The sequence below is a fragment of the Oreochromis aureus genome, linkage group 8 (assembly GCF_013358895.1).
Source record: "Oreochromis aureus strain Israel breed Guangdong linkage group 8, ZZ_aureus, whole genome shotgun sequence".
NCBI lineage: Eukaryota > Metazoa > Chordata > Actinopteri > Cichliformes > Cichlidae > Oreochromis > Oreochromis aureus.
In genome coordinates, this window is record NC_052949.1 from 3,845,375 (window position 1) to 3,865,771 (window position 20,397).

General features: G+C 41.9%; 1 protein-coding gene across 2 annotated transcripts in view; it reads left to right on the forward strand.

Annotated features, from left to right (window-relative positions):
- Window positions 1-20,397, forward strand: part of map2k6 (mitogen-activated protein kinase kinase 6) — a 43,274-nt gene that overhangs the window by 15,251 nt on the left and 7,626 nt on the right. For both annotated transcript variants that reach the window (XM_031750438.2, XM_031750439.2), the window contains 10 exons: window positions 3,426-3,492; window positions 5,172-5,220; window positions 5,749-5,862; window positions 7,537-7,656; window positions 8,069-8,185; window positions 8,310-8,361; window positions 10,345-10,472; window positions 14,796-14,873; window positions 15,642-15,781; window positions 19,810-19,855. In XM_031750438.2, the coding sequence (XP_031606298.1) occupies window positions 3,426-3,492; window positions 5,172-5,220; window positions 5,749-5,862; window positions 7,537-7,656; window positions 8,069-8,185; window positions 8,310-8,361; window positions 10,345-10,472; window positions 14,796-14,873; window positions 15,642-15,781; window positions 19,810-19,855 (911 nt within the window). The remainder of the gene's footprint in view (window positions 1-3,425; window positions 3,493-5,171; window positions 5,221-5,748; window positions 5,863-7,536; window positions 7,657-8,068; window positions 8,186-8,309; window positions 8,362-10,344; window positions 10,473-14,795; window positions 14,874-15,641; window positions 15,782-19,809; window positions 19,856-20,397) is intronic.

The window sequence follows — 20,397 nt, forward strand, 5'->3', positions numbered from 1 at the left end:
GTGTGCATGTGTGTAATGTGCATTATAGACTATCTGCTGCCACATTGAAGTAGTTATTATTACTAAGGCCACATAGAAATGTGTCCATACACACTTAAATGAGCAAAAATGTCTTTAGAATAATAAAAAACAAACTGAAATGACATGTTGTGCTCAAACAGCTGTAGTTTTGTCAGTTTGATGAAACTCACACAACCCAGATGAAGAACAACCGTACAGACACACGTGTTTATCGCACGGACAGAATAAAACGCGGACGTAGCTTCGGGGTCAGAAAAAGGAAGCCTGCGTGGAAGTGCATTAAAGCTGCGTTCTATCTGATGGCTGTGGTTGCAAAAAGGCTTCTGGTTCTACAGAAGTCTGTGAGCCGTTTCCTGCCCAGTTTCCGGTTCCAGTTACTCATTTAGGTTCATAAAAAAAAAAAAAGTCCATTCTGAAAATCTTTCAAAATGGAGGGTTTGTGTTGTGAAACCACACATTCATTGGCTAAGAAGTGGTCAATTACAAGTCTTGTTGTTTTTTTTAAGGTGAAGGTGATGAAGAGGCTCATCTCAAGGCTTTAAAATGAGACGATGATCTCGCAGTAACTACAGTCATCTATTACGGAGCTGTAGTTTACTTTAATTTAGTGCTTTTCTACTCTAAGTGCTTCTTAGTGCAAGCTTCTTTCACACAGTGCTTTCATTCATTTCAGGCACTCAACCTGTTACCAGTTATAAATTATAATGAAATAAAAAACTAAACTGAGCAAAAATAAGTAAAACTCTAATGACCGTTAATAAATGATTTAACGGCAGATTTTAGACTTTTCTGCGTGCGACTGCTCGCCTGTCAGATCAGTCCAGCGTTCACGTATCAGGAATTTGTCATAGTTCATTAGGTTACCAGCGGTGTGCAGTGGTGTTTAGTGAATGCACATAAATGTGTGTCTGCAGCAGGATCCACACAACAGCTGGAAACAACGAGCTAAACTTCAGCTCCTGTTAATGTTTATTCACCGCAGGTTATTTTCATTACTGGGAAACGGCAGTAATCTGACCCATATTTGGTCTTTATTGTGGTAAAATTTAACTGACAATTTACTCTGTAATTGATGTGAAATTGTAGAGCAAAGTTTCTGACTCCAGACATTTCTGTTATTCTTCAGACATGCAGATTTTCATGTTAGTGGGTCACTTCCTGACCCGTTGAACATGCATAGACACCAGGGTTTCCTCTCATTTGTTTTGAGCTGCTAAACTGAAAGCAGGTGTCTCATACCAAAGGTCAGACCTGCATGTGGGTGTAAACTGCATGGTTTTGTTTTTTGTAGAGCAGGCTGATGGGGGTGAGCAGAGGCATAGTATCTATCCATTTCTTCCCCCTAAGACCCGTCAGGAAATGAATCTGATGATGAGCAAACTCAGGCTGGGCTAAGCTGCTAAGAGCCAGTCTGAGGAGGCTGGAGCCAGTTGCTACCTGCAGACGAGGAGAGCATCGACACACTCGAGTGCGCGCATTAACGAGGCGTATGGCCGTTAAACTGTCAGTGTAGCATCTCCACATGGAGCAAGCACACCTGGGCTCCCAGATCTCCTTTTCTCCTTCGGCTTCTTGTGTCTTAGTGTCAGTTAGGATCTGGATTCACCCACTGCATCCAAGTGTGAGTACGGATAAGACGCTGTATCAGCAGAAAATGGAAAAATGCAGTCGTAAAGCACCCGCGTTGTAGATTGATCCGGCCCAGGTCAGGGAGTGCTAACTGCGGGATCTTTCGATCCCTTTTACAGCAGTGGGCGTTTTTGGCTTTTCAGTGGCCGGTCGCTGTTGAAGAAGTATCAGATCATCTGTGTTTGAACAGTTGATGGTCCTGGAGTGCAGATATATGCAGGTATTTGTGCTCTGAATGTTGTTGAGATTTGACAGCTGCACGACGACTAAATGGACAGAAAAATGCACATAATCAGGTTTATAGAGCGAGCGCTCTGGTGTTGCCGAAGGGGGGAAAACAAAGGCTGAGCAGGATGATGAACTGATCTCTCATCCTGAGCTATGTTAAGAAGTTAAGTATGCTTTCATCTTGCAGTACGCTCCACTGCCAGTGAACCCATCCTCCAGAGCCTCATGAGTCTGCTCTGTGCTGCTCTGAGCGTCACTCAGACTCCACTATTACACAAGTTTGCACAAATACAGGGAGTTGCAGCAGATATGTGATTTACTGTAATTCAACCAAAAATGTCATGTTGAGGTTTTTGCTTCTAGAAGTGTCGAAAGAATTCTTCTCTTGGTTTGATGTCACAGATCTTTGATATTTGTTTGTGTTGTGAACAGAGAAGTTGTACGTTTTAAGACAATCTCACAGTTTTCCCTATCCTTGCAGGTAAAATTTAGTCATTTGTATGGCTCTCAGACTTTATTATGAACAACTAAAATACATATACAATGTTGCCAGATTGTGTAGTTTCAACCCACATCTTGGCAACCCACAAACCAGTTCAAGGAGCTAACCTCTGCACCGGCAGACAGATCAGGTAGACGATGAATAAATTGTTGCTTCCACACTTCAGCTCTGTGTTAAGAGTGACGCTTATTGCATGTGCAACAAAGTTGGAAAGATTTTCACCATTTTGAGTTTCATTAATCAAAAATCCCTGAAGTGAAATGTGATGCAAACAAACAAACAGTGTTGCTGAGCCAGCAGTGATGAGGTTGTACTGGACTGCTGTGGTGATGAGAGCCTGTAACCTGTGAGCTCCGGGTAGTCACCAAAAGAATAGGGTTGCCGGCACGAGCAGGACGAGCTTCTGGGTGACGGAGTAAGGGCACTCAGATATGCGGAGGGAGTTTGGAGTAGAGCCGCTGCTCCTTCATGTCTAAAAGAGCCAATTGAGGTGGTTTGGGCATCTCATTAGGATGCCTCCTAAATGCCTCCTTTGGAGGTTTTCGGGCACGCCCAGCTGGGAGGAGACGCCAGCAGGAACTGCAAAGTGCTGCTGGGGACAAGGACGTCTAGAATGCCCTGCTGAGCCTGCTGCCACAGCAGCCTAACTTTGGATAATTGGAAGATAATGGATAGGTTTTGCTTGTCAACAATTAGTTTGGGGGAAAAAAAAAAGCTTTTGCTGTTCTTTCACTGGGAGACAGAAATAGACTCCCCAGTGTCTGTCTCCCTCAGCCTCCTTTCTCCTCGTTCGTGCAGAGCTGCACATGCACAGCTGCACATGCACAGCTGCCCTGTTGTATCTGAGCAGCTTGCAGCTCCACAATTAACTTGTACCATTAATGCTGGCGGTCAGTGTGGCTTGAATCATCAAGCTGTATCAAATACTCCCCAGTTACTGTTGTAGTCAGTGGTTCTGACGACGTCTCCTGGTGTATTTTATTTCAAACTGTTCACGCGGCTGTAACTCTCACAGCTTCTCGTGTTGTTTTGTGTTTGTTTTTAGGTAAGAGGAAGCGGGTGCTCAAGCTCCCCAAGGAGGCGTTTGAGCAGGCTACCAGTACCAGCTCAGTGTAAGTCTCATTTCTGCAGAATGTTACTGAAACATGCACGCATGCTTATATCTGTGTTATTATTGATCCTGGTTTGCACATGTCTGACCCTTTCTTAAATCAAGTCAGAATGCTGAATATGTGAAATGAAAATCTGTGCAGCAGCAGGAAATAGGAGGAGGAAGTTACACTCCCACTAATACCATCTTTCTCTGTAAGCACTCTTTTACAGTCAGCCACACCCTCAAGCAGCGTGTGCACATGAAAGAGTACATTTCTTTGGTCTTAATTACGCTGATAACTGCATGTTCTCACCACAATAAAAGCCTCTGTTTGTACCTCTTTCTCCACATTTTTTGATAACATGAATCTCAGTCTGCAGCTGCCTTTTGATAAGAACAGGTTTTCTGCAACAAACAAAAAAAATTAGTGTTCAGTGTATTTTTAAACTGAGTCCTTTTCATTAAGAAACCTGCAGCTGCAGAGGCGTTTCTGGTTCACAGCCAACTTGTAGATGAAATGTCAGAAACACTGTGGCTACATTATTGTGTTTAACTGTGCTTGTCATTGTTTTTAAATTATAAAAGTATCTGTTTAATATTGTAGTATTTTTCTGCTTATTTTAATTTCTTATTTTGTGTATTGCATCTTATTTACTATATCTAATTAATCTAATATTATTTATATAGTTTTGTTATTAGTTATTTACTATGTTTTTTTCACTGTAGTATAAACAGGTTAAGTGAATAGTATAAAGCAGGGATGTCGAACTCCTGCAGGTTTTAGAAAACACCCTGGGTCAACACACCTGAATCAAATAATTAGTTTATTACCAGGCCTCTGGAGGCCTTCAAGACATGTTGAGGAGGTAATTTAGCCATTTAAATCAGCTGTGATGGATCAAGGACACATCTAAACCTGCAGGACATCGGCCCTCGAGGCCTGGAGTTCGACCCCTGTGGTATAAAGGATGGATGCAGTTTCCAGGCCTGAAAAGTCGAGCTCTCTTCCACAGCATGTCTTTATCCTGTCTTCCTTCTCTCACCCCAACCAATCACAGCAGATGGCCCCGCCCCTCCCTGAGCCTGGTTCTGCCGGAGGTTCCTTCCTGTTAAAAGGGAGTTTTTCCTTCCCACTGTCGCCAAAGTGCTTGCTCATAGGGGGTCATATGATTGTTGGGTTCTTCTCTATATGTATTATTGTAGGGTCTATCTTATAATATAAAGCACCTTTAGGCGGCTGTTGTTTGGTGCTGTATAAATAAAACTGAATTGAAGCCAGGTCTTGTTACATCCTGTTTCAAAACCAAGATCGTAAAAATACTCAGTTTTAGGTTTAATAACAAACAGATGTTGCTGCTTCCGTCTCTTATATACAGTCTGTGTTCTCTCCACTGGTGCTGATGGGAAAAAAGCTCCGTTATTTATTTCAGGATTCTGTCTTTTTAAAATTTTAATCGCTGCTCCCAAAGCAAAGGACATTTACCTTACAATACAAAGCACTTTGAGGCGACTGCTGTTGTGATTTGGCGCTAAGGAAATAACATAAAATTGAAGTGAATTGAAAGCCAGAAGCACCTTTTCATAGTCGGTGTTTTTGCAGAAGAATAAATTCTGCTGTTTTGTTCCTGAAATGTGCGACGTGTCCTCTTAAGAACAGTTTAACCCGCTCATATGTAACCAAATGTTTTTGTGTTTCAGACCCCCCAGAGATTTGGATTCGAAAGCTTGTGTAACAATCGGAGAGAAGGTAATTTTATTCCTTTGGCTCATTTACTGTCTTCTTTTCCACCTTTCCTAATCCCATTCAGGGTTTGATGCTTTTTTTTTCCTCCTCTTGTCGCGGTCTCTTACGTAACTTCTTACTTTTTTCCTCCTCCCAGTGTAATTTTGGTTGATCCACATAGGTTGGCTTAATCGCGGCTCTGTTGGCTGTAAAGAATGCCCTGATGAACATTACAGCCGAATTGAACACTTCTGATTGTGGTTAGACTGGAATGCTTTTTATTGCCCATCAGGCAGTAAAAATATTTATTTTAAACTCCTCAAATAAGTGGAATTTTCCATTGGCAGGGCTGGCTGCTCGTTCTCTGTTCGAGTTGGCCACAAGTCAAAGAGATTTCTTTTTTTCTTGTGTTTGAACAATTGGAAACAAAAAAAAATTAGGAAGTATCCCACTGCATCGTGGAGGAGACTTTTGCATGGCTTAAAAGAGACATGAGAGATTCCTCGCCCTGTGGGTTTGGTGTCCACTGGAACTTGTCCTCCGTTTGTGCAGAATTTCGAGGTGAAGGCAGATGACCTGGAGCAGATCTCCGAGCTCGGCAGAGGAGCGTACGGCGTGGTGGACAAGATGAGACACGTGCCGAGTGGCCTGATCATGGCTGTTAAGGTAAAAGGAAAGACGATTTCCAGCCTTCAGGAATGTTTGTTTAACCACGAGCCCATTAAAGCAAAGTGACAAACACACAAAAACACAAATGTGCGTCCGAATGTTTCAGTTCTACTCTGTGCGCAAACCACGCACATGCACGACTAGAATATTTAACCTCTAACCTTTAAACTCAACAATTCTCACAGAGTGAACTGAATACCATTAAAGAATTTGATAAGAAAGTGGAGATACAAAAACGTAGAGTGTGGTCCTGGTCTCGCTCCTCACCTGATGCGCTGCTTTTGGACTTGGAAATGGAAACTGCTCGTTTTATTCCGTGTAAAAACTGCAGAGCGCACAGGGAAGGAGGTCAGGATGGGACTCTCAGCATCATCTCATCATGATGTTAATGATGATGATCGAACTGTAGGCCCACAAAACCACTGTACATCAAACCAAAATATAAACATACTGATATATACACACATACATGCGCAAACACAATCAACACAATCTACATGACATAAAGTAACAACTCAGTCCTGGAGTAGGAAGATGTATGCACTCATTTATCCACTGTTGAGTTACCATGTCTGTCACACTTGGCCCACAAAAGAGAGACAACAAGGCAAAGAAAAGTCTGTGTATAAATATACATATAAAGGTCAGTATAAATATATATTTACTAATTTGTTGTCTTGCTGTAGACTTGAAAATTACAAAACTGTTCCATAGTTTTTGTTCCACAAATAGAAATACAAAAGGTTTAATCTGTGGTTCCCCCATTCTGTGTCAAAAACCTGATTCTGGCTCTATACGTTCAGCAGTTTCAGAGTTTATGAAGGATTTCTGACATCCTGCTTGATTAATGATCCTGATTGCTGTTCTTTGAAATGAGCATAAAAGTGCAGTTTTGTGTGTGTTGACCCCACACATCACTCTACGTATGGCAGTGAAGTGAACAGTAAAGTGGTTTGTAAAGCAAACTGTGTGTTCTTGTGGACATTTGTTGGGTTTCTCCTGCTGGGCTGACAGATCAGGTGTTCTTGGCCATCCAGCTGCCAGTTTACTCTGAATCTGAATTCTGATTTAGTGTTAAAGTCAAACCTTTTTTCTCTTTTTTCGTCACCACCTTGGGTATTATAGCTGGAGCTTTGCGTTTATTTATTTACCGACCATTGTTACTCCAGAGGAAACACTTTGCAAAGATCCTTCCTGGGCATTTATTGCTTCATTCATTCTGTTGCATATTTCTCTTGCATTGGTTTTTTTTGCAAAGCTAAAACCCACGAGTCTTTTTTTTTAAAATTTAAGTTTCTAATGATGGTGATTGGAGGATGTAAATATTGTATTTCTCTGCTCCTCATTATTGTGTCTTTTCTACATGTGGTATGGGGAAGTTCTGTGGAACTGAAAAGTCAAAGTGAAAAGCTCAGGTGGGGATGTAATCACATTCAGACTCAGTTTTAGTTTTACTTTATTTTAAACTTTGAGTTGAGCTGCTCTGCTGTTTCCCCCATCTGCAGTTTTTGGCCTTTCTCTAATCTCTGACCCAGAATAAAAAATGTCCTGTCTGCTGTTTACCTCATGACCAGGAGGATAACATTACCTGTGAATAAGCTGCACATTTCTTGCAACACAAAGTGTGACTGCTTTCGCTCTGACGGTTTGTTTCCTGTCATCCTTCCTCAGCGGATTCGTGCCACGGTGAACACTCAGGAGCAGAAGAGGCTGCTCATGGATCTGGACATCTCCATGAGGACGGTGGACTGCTTTTACACCGTCACCTTCTACGGGGCACTATTCAGAGAGGTAGCGTCACAGAAACGCTGCTCGTTATTCATTTTCTTTGTGCGTTCGTGGCGGCGTGTCTTTTTGGGGAGAGGAGTGAAGGAAAGTATCTTAAAATATTCCGTAGTGCAAAAACATTGAACTCTCCGTTGTTCAATCAGTCAGGACAGAGTTATTCAAATCTCTCACAGAGGGGTGTTGAAGAAGTAATAGATATAAAGACTAAAACAGTTTAAGAGTGGGGTCGGGGGGCACCTCTGCAGACTGTCTGATGCAGAAACTTCCTGCAGCAGTGAGTGGATGTTCAGGATTTCCTCACTGGGTCTGAATCACTGGAAAATCTGTCACTTCCTGTCTGTTTGGAATCCGGCCGGCGCCTTTTTTTCTTTTTTTTTGTCCTGATCTGTTTCCAAATCTGCCTGTCTGTTGCCAGGGCGACGTGTGGATCTGCATGGAGCTGATGGACACCTCCCTCGACAAGTTCTACAAGCAGGTGATTGAGAAGGGCCTGACCATCCCCGAGGACATCCTGGGAAAGATCGCTGTCTCAGTAGGTTCACTTAAAGCGGCATAATGTGAATGATTAAAATTTAATGCGAACGCTCAACTTAGCTTAATGACACATACGGGTTATGTAACGCTCATTTGCTTATTGATGGCCTTTCTCATTACAGATAGTAAAAGCTCTGGAGCATCTCCACAGCAATCTGCAAGTCATACACAGAGGTAAGAGCCTTAGATTGGAGACCCATTAAACTCTCACTGCCAATTTCCTCTCAGCTGCATGCGGCTGCTTCTGTTTTCCGCTTCCATTATCCCTTCAGACTCTTGCCAGGTCTTTCTGGAGAGCCACAGCAGTGCGTCTGTGTTAAAGCAGTTAAACGAGCTTCCGTCTCTGGTTCTGGGTCAGAAAATGGTGGATTGCAGCCTCACGTGTGCGCTCGACAGGCCGGCTGGTGCAGCCTCAGCAGCGATGGGGGCGCTGAACTGGACCGACCGCTTCAGAGCACTTGCCTAGCAGGGGTGCATATGACAGCACAAGTATCGAACGCAGTTAGATTGAACATTAGCTGTTGGATTATTTAAGACAATAACACGATTCTGCTAAATTAATGAAAATGTTCTTTTTGTCCTTGGAGTGAAACAGCAGCAACTTTTGTGTTGCCTTAAAATGCAAATGTGTAAATATGTGTGGAGATTCAGTCGTGTGCATTATACACTGATATGTTCATGAAGGCTAGTTGGTCTGTGGCGGTTAAAGCAGCGGTCCCCAACCCCTGGGCCGGTCTGTGAGTCGTTTGGTACCGGGCCGCGAGAGTTGAGACTTGGGTGTGAAATTTGTGGTTTTCAGGGTTTTTATCGTTTACTCGGTTTCGCTGGGTCTTTTCCCGTGTGTTATGAATAAATCGTCTTTTTTTTTGTACAGGTACTGGTTTATTTTGTTGTATTTATCCCTGACACTTTGAAGGCCAGTCCGTGAAAATATTGTTGGACATAAACCGGTCCATGGCGCATAAAAGGTTGGGGAACTCTGGGTTAAAGCATCATCACTGGCTGATCTGCACTGGAACCCAAACGCATCTCAAGATGCGCACAAGTCCACTGGCGTTCGAAAATGAGCCCTTTTTTTATTAGTGTTGCTTTAAAATAATTATTATTATCAAATCACTGTCAATACAGAGGCGATGGTGATATGATGTTATGTTGAAATGTAAGCTGAAATTTGTAAAGGAAGGCCTAAATTAGTCGAGGTTTGTCGATAATTTGAACAGATCTTCAAAATAAAAATGCTCAGATTTTTCATAAACAAGCAAAAAGTTTGGCATAATTTTATATTTTAATTAAATTTACTTTATGCTACTAATTCTCACTCTGCTTTGTGGTTCATAGAGTCTTTAGTTGTTAAGAATAAAAATGCAGTTTTATGTCACATAATGTAATAAAAACGTTTTCACGTGCGTGGGACAGAAACAGTGAGTCTGGAGAATCGTTACACCACTTATCAATAAATGTTATTACATTTATGTCAAAATAAATTATGAAATTCTTAAATAGTTTCCCAAATATGTGATAAATTAAGTGTATTTTGTCTTTTTATTGGTGACAAATACAGTGGCTGTCTGTAAAATACACTGTCACATAATGTTAGTGTTCACTGCAGTGGATAACAAATATCAAAGTTTTTTTTTTTTTAAATCTATTATTTTATAATGTTATTTTTATCAAAGTATTTTGTGATTGTTTTTATTTTTTTAGTATGTTCGGGTAACCAAATACATATTTTGCTATGTTTTGCAAGCATCTTACTTTAAGCTTGGTGGTTTTTCAGTATAATTCTATAATTTTAACATTTTGTTGAATGTATAAAGTACATTTTGTCAAAACACACATTTGAGGATGAGCAGCAGAAGCTTTGCAGAATTAATATGTTGTAGCCACAGAGCTAAATCTTGCAAACCTCATGCAGGTATTTTAAGAATTGATCCTTCCTGTGTCAAACCTCTGTTACCACCGTGCTACTGTTGTTGGGTCAAAGTCACCGTTAACCTTTAAAGCACCTATACGTCACAGAAATGAAGACACCCCGTCGGTCTGTAACAGCGACCGCAGTCTGCAGCTAGGTCAGCCAGCTGCTCTCTCAGAGGAAGTAAACAGAACTAACAGAGCGACTGTTCGATAAAAGTCTTGTTTGTTTGGCCATCTTTCCAGATGTGAAACCCTCCAACGTCCTGATCAACACTCAGGGCCAAGTGAAGATGTGCGACTTTGGCATCAGCGGCTACCTGGTGGACTCTGTGGCTAAAACCATGGACGCTGGCTGCAAACCTTACATGGCGGTAAGCAGCGCAATGCTTTAAGGACTGAAGTGAAAACGCAAAATAAAATTCTTTCTGTAATTAAAAGTTTAAAAAGTCCAGTGTGAGCTTTCTAAAGAGCCACCAAACACAGCTCAAGATTTTCTCACTTTGTTGATTCTTTGGTTAATATTAGTTATAATGTTATAATGTCCAACGTGAAGCTGAATGTGTGAGCTGACGGCTCCCTGCAGAGATACGACGTCTGGTTGTCGTCATCCAAACACCATTTCTGGAAACCGTTCGGACCACTTTCACGATGTTCTGTGGTGAGATTAGACACTGCAAACATCAACTCTGTTTAATTCATCTTTACTAGTTATGAACGCTGGGCCTCCTGATTAGAGATGGCACGATACCACTTTTTTATGTCCGATACCGATACTGATATCATAAATTTGGATATCTGCCGATACCGGTATGAATCCGATATAGTGTGTTTTTTAATCAATAAAACTGTTTTTTTAATATCTTGCTGCATTTTGTATACGTTCATACTCAAGTTTAAATAAACAACAACACTAAAGCTATTCTGTTATACCTGTGTGTAAAAAATACACTGCACCCAAAATATTTCATAGTTCAGCAACACTGATCAATCTAATAAACTTAAACCTGCTCCATCCTTCCTATTCTGGTATTTTAAAGAGTACTTAGCAGAAATATTAAGCAACCTAACTAATAGGGTTGCAAACTCCCAGCAAAAAAAAAAATAGGGAACCACCCCCCCCACCCTCCACCTCATGATGCTTAATCGATGTAATCAACTTTAATTTGATGCAGAGTGAAAAAAATGCACAGAAATAAATTATTTTTCAAGAATAATTAAATAGATTCAACATCTTTCTTCAACAGAATTGCAGACTGCACAGATGGTACCTTCCCAAAGGAAAAAGTACTATAGCTTACTAGGGTATATTAGACTTAACAGTTACTATATATAGTAATGGACTTCTATACATTTTACATCAGATTAAAACTTTGGGTGTAAGATTCAGATAATTATTTATTAAAAGCTAGATATTTTAAATGAGAATAAGAAAGAAAAGTATGTCTTTGTGCCCCCTTTTCCCTGTTCATGCCCTATCGGCCCCCCTGGCTAAACTTTGCTAGATCCGCCCCTGCACAGTTACCAGCCGTCAGCTGCGTAGAAAAGGATCCTGGTGTAGAAAGTAATATTAAATACATTCTAACAACAGCTTATCAAGCTTAAACGTGCTGCTGTTGTTCAGTTGCTGGTTTCCTCTTTCTGGTGCAAAGTGGGCCAAAAACAAAGAAGAGAGAAGGACTCGCGACAGAAAAGCCGATCAGCTGATCATTAAGCAGTTTCACGATTGAAGTAGCGGCAGGAAGGTGAGGGAGAGAGAGAGTCAGTCGCTCCATATATCGGTTGTTAAGCTTAACGTGGGAACGCTTTATAAACATTCAGAGATGAACTTACACACTTGCTTTACTTCTCTCTGGGATAACTTCCTCGGAGATGAAATGCTGGTTTGGTAGCGAGGCTACAAATACACACAGCCGCTCTATCACTGAGCACACTGCTCCGACATGCTACGGTTATGAGCTGAGTTACACCGTGTTGCAAGTTTTGTGAGATGTTTTTTGGATATTTAATGGATCGGATTACATTTTTTATTTCTCGCCGATATCCGATCCAGTAATTTAGGTCAGTATCGGACAGATACCGATACGTAATATCGGATTGGTCCATCTCTACTCCTGATACAACCAAGCAGTATTTATCAGTCCAAACTTTCCAAACCAGAAGGTAACTCAGCAGGTGAGGAGCAAAACCAAGAGGATGCACAGTGTCCAGTTGTTGTCCAGACTGATCACGGCTTTGACTCAGGAGGAGAGCCCAATGCACTCACTGCAGGGGCACAAACACAAGGAGACATATGAGGGCTTCAGTCACATGATCTAAAGATAGCAGCTGTGTCCAGAGATGCAGGAGAGGATGACCATGAGCAGGAGATTATTCAAGTTTAAAACAGCAAAGGCTTTGGATTCTTGTAGGACAAGTACTGAAACTTTTACACCTGTTAATGAATCAGAAGTAGTTTACAAATGGAAACTATATGAAAAACATTATATTTATAGGTATTAGAGACTTTTTTTTGGCTTTTGGCATCATTTTGTTTGTGTACCTGTTGTTACGTCCCTAACACCCCCCTCCTCCTGCTCTCTGTTATGCATGCCGGTGATGTGATCGTCCGTTCGTCTGGATTCTAAAATGGACTTTGACACTCAGAGGTCACTTTGACCTTACAAAACACTCTTTGGGCCATAACTCAGGAATTCATATGCTTTAGCCAAACGTCTCAGAGTTGTAACATTTACAAAAAGTTCACTGGTCATTTTACTGCGACGGCGTTCTGCAAAAGCACACAACTCGGGAAGAGAAGGCGAGACTTTGACCTTATTTCACAATTGTTTGAATACTGATTTGGTGGCCACCTGTTAAATCCCTTCAAGGGCCTCGCTACATGTGTTTTATAATCTGGAAAGCCAATAAATATAAACTGCAGCAGGTTGGCTGATGCATCTAACTACGAGGCAGTAATTCTACACTTTACTAAAACTGAAAGGAGTGTGTGTGGCCTCGTAGACGAGAGACAACTACAGTGTAATTAAGAGAAACATGGCTTTGTTTTCCTGGATTGAAGAAGCGACTCTTTGGATTTCCAGGAAAACTTCCTTATAAAAATGAAATAATGCTGCGTCTTTCGGAACGATCAAGATAACTTAAAATTCCAAGAAAGGCTCCTAGTTTACGCAAGGATTCAGTCTCATGGAAACACATAATGCCCAGCCTGTTCAGCTCAACCAGTTCTCTGGACCACCGGAGGAAACATTCGTCTCACGCACCTCATTCAAACATCATTTGGCACGCTTCACAGATTTAAGGTTTTGCTTCTAAAATACATTTTGGCCGATACTTGGAATCACAAAGAATTAAAGGTCAGGCTGAAGAGCAGCAGCACCTGGACTTAGTCTATGCAGGTCAGAAAAACTAGATGAAGATTGTTAATAAAAAAATTACATAAACCGCCAACTTTAAGCTGCTGCCAGTCAGCTCTTTTCCAGATAGTATTTTAAGTAAGATAAAAATCTGTTGGTGCTCGTAAAAGTCGAATCTATTCAGTCACTGGATACATGCAGCCCGCGAAACACGATGGAGCCTCCACTGTGCTTCACAGACACTCGCTCTGGTGCTTTACGTCTATCAAACTGAGTTTTTTAAAGATTTATGTGAACAAATGTGACGTGTTTTTGTGTCTGCTGGCAACAAAGTGTCTACGTGCACGACTTAAAATTGGTTCTTTGCTAAGTTGTCAGTAACGTGTAGACACCACACTGGTTCAGCCTTTGAATTAGGTGCCCTTTGTCATGCTTCATTTCAGTTTTATTTATATAGCACCAATTCACAACAACAGTTAAAGTGCTTCAGTGATTCATAGGTCAGTGTTCAGCTGCGTACCAAAAAGCATTCCTCTGAAAATGGTCAGATACAAGGACTGGGCTGAAAAAGTGTCCAAAAGAAAACTCTAAAATATCTCCAGAGAGCCGGAGAACTATTGTTCAAGGCCGCTTTAAAAAAGCATTACAAGAACGTCTGACTGCCTGGATGGAGAAATGCAGAGAACTTCTGGGTGGCTCAAGACTTTTCCACACAAAAACACAGACAGACTACACAGATTCCCGTGTGAAGTCTGTGTTGGAAAGTACAAGTGACTACTTTACACTTCCATAGAAAACTGTCTTGCTGTTTAAACACAAGCTGTTAATGACACTGTTATTGCTGCAGTGTTGGTGTCTTCAGAGGTTTCTTTGAATTTTGAGGATTTGCGCTCATAAAAATGCAGCAGCACCCATGTCAGCCTGAATGTTGACGAATGTTACGACTTTAATGTTTTAAGTATGATAATACATCCTGGGATTGGATACGTGAGCCAGTATCCGCTTTGGACGGATAACAAAGGGAAGTATTTTTACCTTGGAGGGAAAACGTAGACCAGAACATACTTCCTGTTGGTTTTGGCTGTAAAAGCAGATTTTGTGCATTAAAGTCTCTTTATAACTGCGACCTCGAGTCCCTCATTATCATCCACATGTTTAATGAGCCAGTAACTCTTTAACTGCTCGGCAGGCTACTGATTGGCTGAGTGGTATTTAAGGCCAGGTAAGTTGCTCGGTCTGTGTGTGCACAAGAGCTTTGGGATTACGGGGCAGCGGGGCTGCTTATCCTTGACAACGGCTGCCGTTATTGACATCATCATGTGACCTTCTGTCTGTCCACAGCCGGAGAGGATCAATCCTGAGACCAACCAGAAAGGCTACAACGTCAAGTCGGACATCTGGAGTTTAGGAATCACGATGGTAAAGCCGCCTCGCGCTCATGCATACGTTTGTTCACCTTTTCTGCATCGCTGCAAAATAAACCGAGAATCTCGAGGGCAAACACGATTAGCGGTGAAAAATGAAAAACTCGTGAAATATTCATAGCTTAGCAGCTCAGACCGGACCGAGGAGGATTTTGGCATCAAGGATTCAGCAGTTGACTCGTGCTCGTCTCTGCCTGTTCGATCGGCTGTTCGAGCAGCGAATGTTCCAGCACAATCTGAATTTTAAAAGAGCACAAAATGGGTTTTAAATAAAAGAGGAAAATTGTGATTTCAGAGTAGTGGAAGTAGTGTTTTTTGTAATACTTGTAAAATGAAGAATGAGTGGTCCAGACAGATTGAGCGATCAGTGTGTGGGATAAAACCTGCCGGGGGCTGATTGTTGGAGCACCTGTTGTTCCTCGAAAGCTGAACTGAAGGAGGTGAAGCAGCTGATGAGATTTTAGTGGGAAACTCATTAATGCTGCAGTAACAGTGAGAGGAACAACTACAGTAGTGTTAAAAACAGTAACGGATGTTTGGGAAGCCACGTGTGGGCTGCTCTTCTGGAGATGAGTGGGATCTTTAGAGTGTGCTTGTTTTGGGGTCAGTCGTTGAATAACGCTGCGACGTGGGATGAATTTGGGTGAAAAATCACATGAATGCAGCTGTGCAGATACAGTTTGTGTCAGGTTGTGTGTGTGTGTGTGCTCACTAAAGCACTAAAAATGCTCCTTGACCTCTTTTTTTGTCTTGTTTGGCTCAGATCGAGCTCGCCATCCTGCGCTTCCCGTACGACTCGTGGGGGACACCTTTCCAGCAGCTGAAGCAGGTGGTGGAAGAGCCTTCGCCCCAGCTTCCCGCTGACCAGTTCTCCCCTGAGTTTGTGGACTTCACCTCTCAGTGGTACGCATTTTTCTGGTTTATTTTCTTGCTTTGCCCCACTTTCTTCCAGCCTGATCCACGTCTCAGAAAAACACCCACGGATCTTTCCAGAGGAGAAGCCTGCAGAGTCGCGAAGCTGCTACAGATCAGAGAGAGATGTGTACTGATCCCAGCTGAGTGGGCTTCAGATGATTTCCCCTTTATTAGATTGGCTTCATTGTTGCTGTTTTTGTTATTCTTGTTTTCACAGGATGGGACTGTGTCTGAATATGCTATAAAAACATGCAACTGTGCACTTTTTACTGATCCCTACGTACTAGCTTAATTACTCTAATTTTGTAATTTTGTGTCACTGTATTTACAAGAACTGAGCTGCAAATATTGTTGTGAGCATAAATGCTGTGTGAACCAGTGAGGGTGCACAGAGGTGAGGCGGGAGGCTGGCAGGTTTGGGGGTCATACGGGCAGGATGACAGGAGAGCGCAGGTCGCTGTTAGCAGATGACTGCATGAATGTGAGACTGACATGATGGCGGTAAAAATTAAGCGGTGGTTAGTTAGTAACGAGCAATAGTTTAATAGTCTCTAAACACTGAGTATAGTTTTTGATTATTTTGTTTTCGTAATTGTTGGAAACTAACATAATTATATTTGAGATATTCATCAAGCCCCTGTTGCGAGTAAGAGAACAGAGAGATGGAGGATAAACAAAAGTAAAGAGAGAAAAGCGGGATATCTTCGCTTGAGCAGCTGAAACGGTTGCGTATCGTTTTCGGACGTTTGTCAGAAGCCGAGCGGATGTTTCGTGCATCCATCCCGCTTCTGTAGTGTTACTCCTCCAAACTGTAACTGCACCATTGAGAACGAGATTATTGTGATTGTGCCTCCAAGTTCAGATCTTCTACATTGTAAAACCTGATCTGCACCTTAGCACCGGTCACATGATCGGTCATCCCCGCTCGCTTCATCTGGATTTATGTCTGTAGCGCAGGTGATGGCGTGAGATGGCGTGTTTGTGTTTTTCTTGCCTTTTTTGCAGTTTCCCTGTGAGACGTGAGGATATTTGCTCCTCTGAATGTTTCCTCCTGCTGGGGATTTTTTGTTCTGTTCTTTCTTTGTTGCTTAGTGACACATGCAGGTATTTGTGTAGCGGGAAGACATACGCCGAGTGAGCTGAAAGGATTTTCTTAACTCAACACGGGCATCACAACCTTGCCTTTAAGAAAAGGAAGGCCGTGATGATGCAGGTGTAAACTTCATCTTACTCCAGTGGAAATGATGTCCAGTCAGCCAGAAGTTGTATTCATGCATAGCTCTGGAAGTCCAGCCATTGCAGAAGCTGCTGTGATGGACAGTGATGAGGCTTCATGCAGTAATAATGTCGACTGGTTAAATAGGAAATGGACTGATTCTTATACAGCGCTTTTCTATAATACTATCTACCATTTAGACACACTCATACTCTGATGGATGCATTGGGGAGCAACTTGGGGTTAGTATCTTGCCCAAGGATATTTGGCATGCAAGCTGCAGCAGCCAGGGATCAAACTACCAACCTTCCGATTAGCAGATCTGCTCTTCCTCCTGAGCTACAGCCACCGCAGTTGAAGAAGGAATGAGGAAGAAGTGCAAAGAACCTTCAGAGATTAAAAATCACAGATGAAAAGCAGATTCAGTGGACAGATTTGGTGACTTTTACCCTTCAGCTGTAAAAGGCTGATGGGGTATTGTTTCACTGGTGGGCAGCTGACATGGACACCTAAGTTTGTGAATGCAGTAACTCAAGAAGGAAGTCATCAAGGATTGTCAAAATTATACCATAGGTGTTGATGCTAAAAATCTCGAAGTTTGAATCTCAGTGATCTCATTCTTTGTCCAAGTTTTCTGAAAGCTTTGTGAATGCACTGACCTGAGAATGAGGCCAAGTCACTACAACAGACTCCTCGAGGTGCTTTATATTGTAAGGTCGACCCTACAATAATACATACAGAGAAAAACCCAACAATCATATGACCCCCTATGAGCAAGTGCTTTGGTGACAGTGGGACGGAAAAACTCCCTTTTAACAGGAAGAAAGGCTTATGGGTAGACTGGTGGTTGCCCATATTTTAAATCCTGATTCACTCCACCTGCACTGCAGCAAGGACTAAGCTGAAAATGCAATAACATTTATTTAAACTTGAGTTAAAAGCAACTGGTCTGTTTTTTAGGTACTTGAAGATGTTTCACACCAGAGAGGTTTCCTAAAAGCTGATGGGCTGTCACCTTGGAGGTGGGCCAGATGGATGTAGGGCCATCTTAAATCATTTGTCTTCTCTGTCCAGAATGCGAATGTTTGGATCCTCAGGAGAGTGTCTCTTCTGCTTGTCAGTCCAAATATATCGCTGAGCTTTGTCCTGAAGAGCTGACTCTTGTATTGTTCAGTTATCAGTGACATCAACTTTTAGATGATGTGAAGAAGTGTTTGGGAAGACGAATGAAATGTCTTCAGGAAGCTTAAAGAAGTCTGGCTGCCTCTGGAAGACTGAGAGCTTACAATGACACGCGACAGCAGTTGGAACATTGACAAGAATATCTCCTGTTACTGGTTGTTCCACATAGCTTTGACGTTGCCCTCGGTGACAGTACACAACTACGACATATAGACTTTGGTCTGTAAAGCTCTGCGTAGCACCCAGTGTTGTGGCTGTTACTCAAGAAAGTAATTTATTACACATACTGTAACTTTTAAGAAAAGTAACGAGTAATGCAGTTTGTTACTTAATTACTTGCTGGAGAAAGTAATTCCTTACAATACCCATTACATTACTTTGTCATTACTCTATAAAATGATCTGAAACATTTTGTCAAATAAATATTAACTAACAATATAAACCAGTAGGCTACATCCCACAGATCAACACCAGTCCCCATCCCCAACAAGTACAGTCAATCATTTAGTGTTTACTTATGAACACAAAGCTGAGGACAACCAGCACAAAGACACTTTAAAGTGATCGCCATGGTGATTTACTGTAGAAACACTTGCAGGTAGAAATGGAGGCTAAAGCTCATCGCTGCCTTTGTTACCTGCAGATGTTTGTGCTCTGGCTGCAGGGCTGAGGTCAGCGTACACTGAGCTTTAACATCACTCTGGGTGCTTAGCTAGCTTTGCGTTAGTGTGCTGTCTTTGCAGAAGCTTGCAAAGAGCTGGAGTTAGCAGCGTTAGCAGTATGATGCAGTTGTTTTTGTCCTGGGGGCAGTTAGTTAATTTCTCCAGCCCTTAAAAGCTGTAGATCATGCCACATGAACTGAAATAACCTGAGAGTAGCACAAGTGTTGCACCCCCAAACATGCTTAACATGCAAATAACTGAAGAACCTTTGTAATGTGGAAACTGCATAGTTGTGGCAGTAATGTGAATACTGAACTCTTTTCACCCAGCACTGCTAACACCAACAGACTTCTTCTTCCTGCCACTAATGTAAAGTGATGCTGCCTTTAAGCAAAGCCAAATTATGGAATTTTTTTTCTTTTCTTTGTAATGTTTCTTTTGGCTTTTTTTGAACATTTCTTTTGGGGCCGGCTATTTGCTGGAGTAGTCCATGTTCATCTGGTTTCCTATGGGAGATTCAGGCTTAATGTCCAGCTGCTGAATGAACATGTGATGGTCAGATGCCTGCCTGATGGTGTTCTGTGAATCTGAAATGCTTACATGATATACGGCTGCTGACCTGAAATAACACTCGATCACACTGAGAAACAAGTCGTCCTCCAGTTTAATGGCCTCACTCATTGTTTCCTGGTAATATCAGAAGATGATGCCGCTCTTTGAGCAGTACTCAGAATGCAGAAAGACACTGATGTGACTATTTTCTTTGTTGCTTCGGTGACTCAGCGTGCTTGGTTGTATTTTTTCTGTTACCTTGAAACCCACAGAGGCTGGCAGTCTGCGACTTCTCAGACGCTTTTATAGAATAACACTGAATCAGACGCTGGAACAGAACTGTGGCAAGAGTGGTGCAATCCACCATTTAATGTTCATCTTTGCTTTTTTTTCTTCTTCTGCAGCTTAAAGAAAGTTTCCAAAGAGCGGCCGACTTACACAGAACTCATGGTGAGTGTTTCCGTGTTAACGTTCTTGCTGTGTTAGCAGATTAGATGCCTGAGTTCCCTGCAAGCACCTTGTAATGCTGTTAATCAAACACTGGGGGGTGCACTATGATTGTTATTTACAAATCCCGTATTTGACGCTTGAAGCCAAGATGCTTCAGTGGTCTCATCCATGGAAGGTTTACTAAAGGTCCAGAACTGAGTAAAGACCCAGAGTATGAGGGGGTGCAGGTGTTTGAACAGCTGCAGCTTAATCAATTAAGCACAAAGAGACCCAAAAATGGATACAAATGAACAAAAGACACAAAAATGATGATTGAATGATTTTTTTTATGTGCAAAATGACCACTAACCAAGACGTCCTGCAAGGTCTAAAATGACCAAGTGATGCAAAATAAAACCCAAATGACTAGAAATTAACAGAAGACACAGAATTAAGAGCTGCAAAGTCACCAACGAAGTGGCACAAATAGAAGCAAAATGATGCACATACATGTGAAATCGGTGCATAAGGGCAACAATCGGATTGTTTACAACTAAGATTCA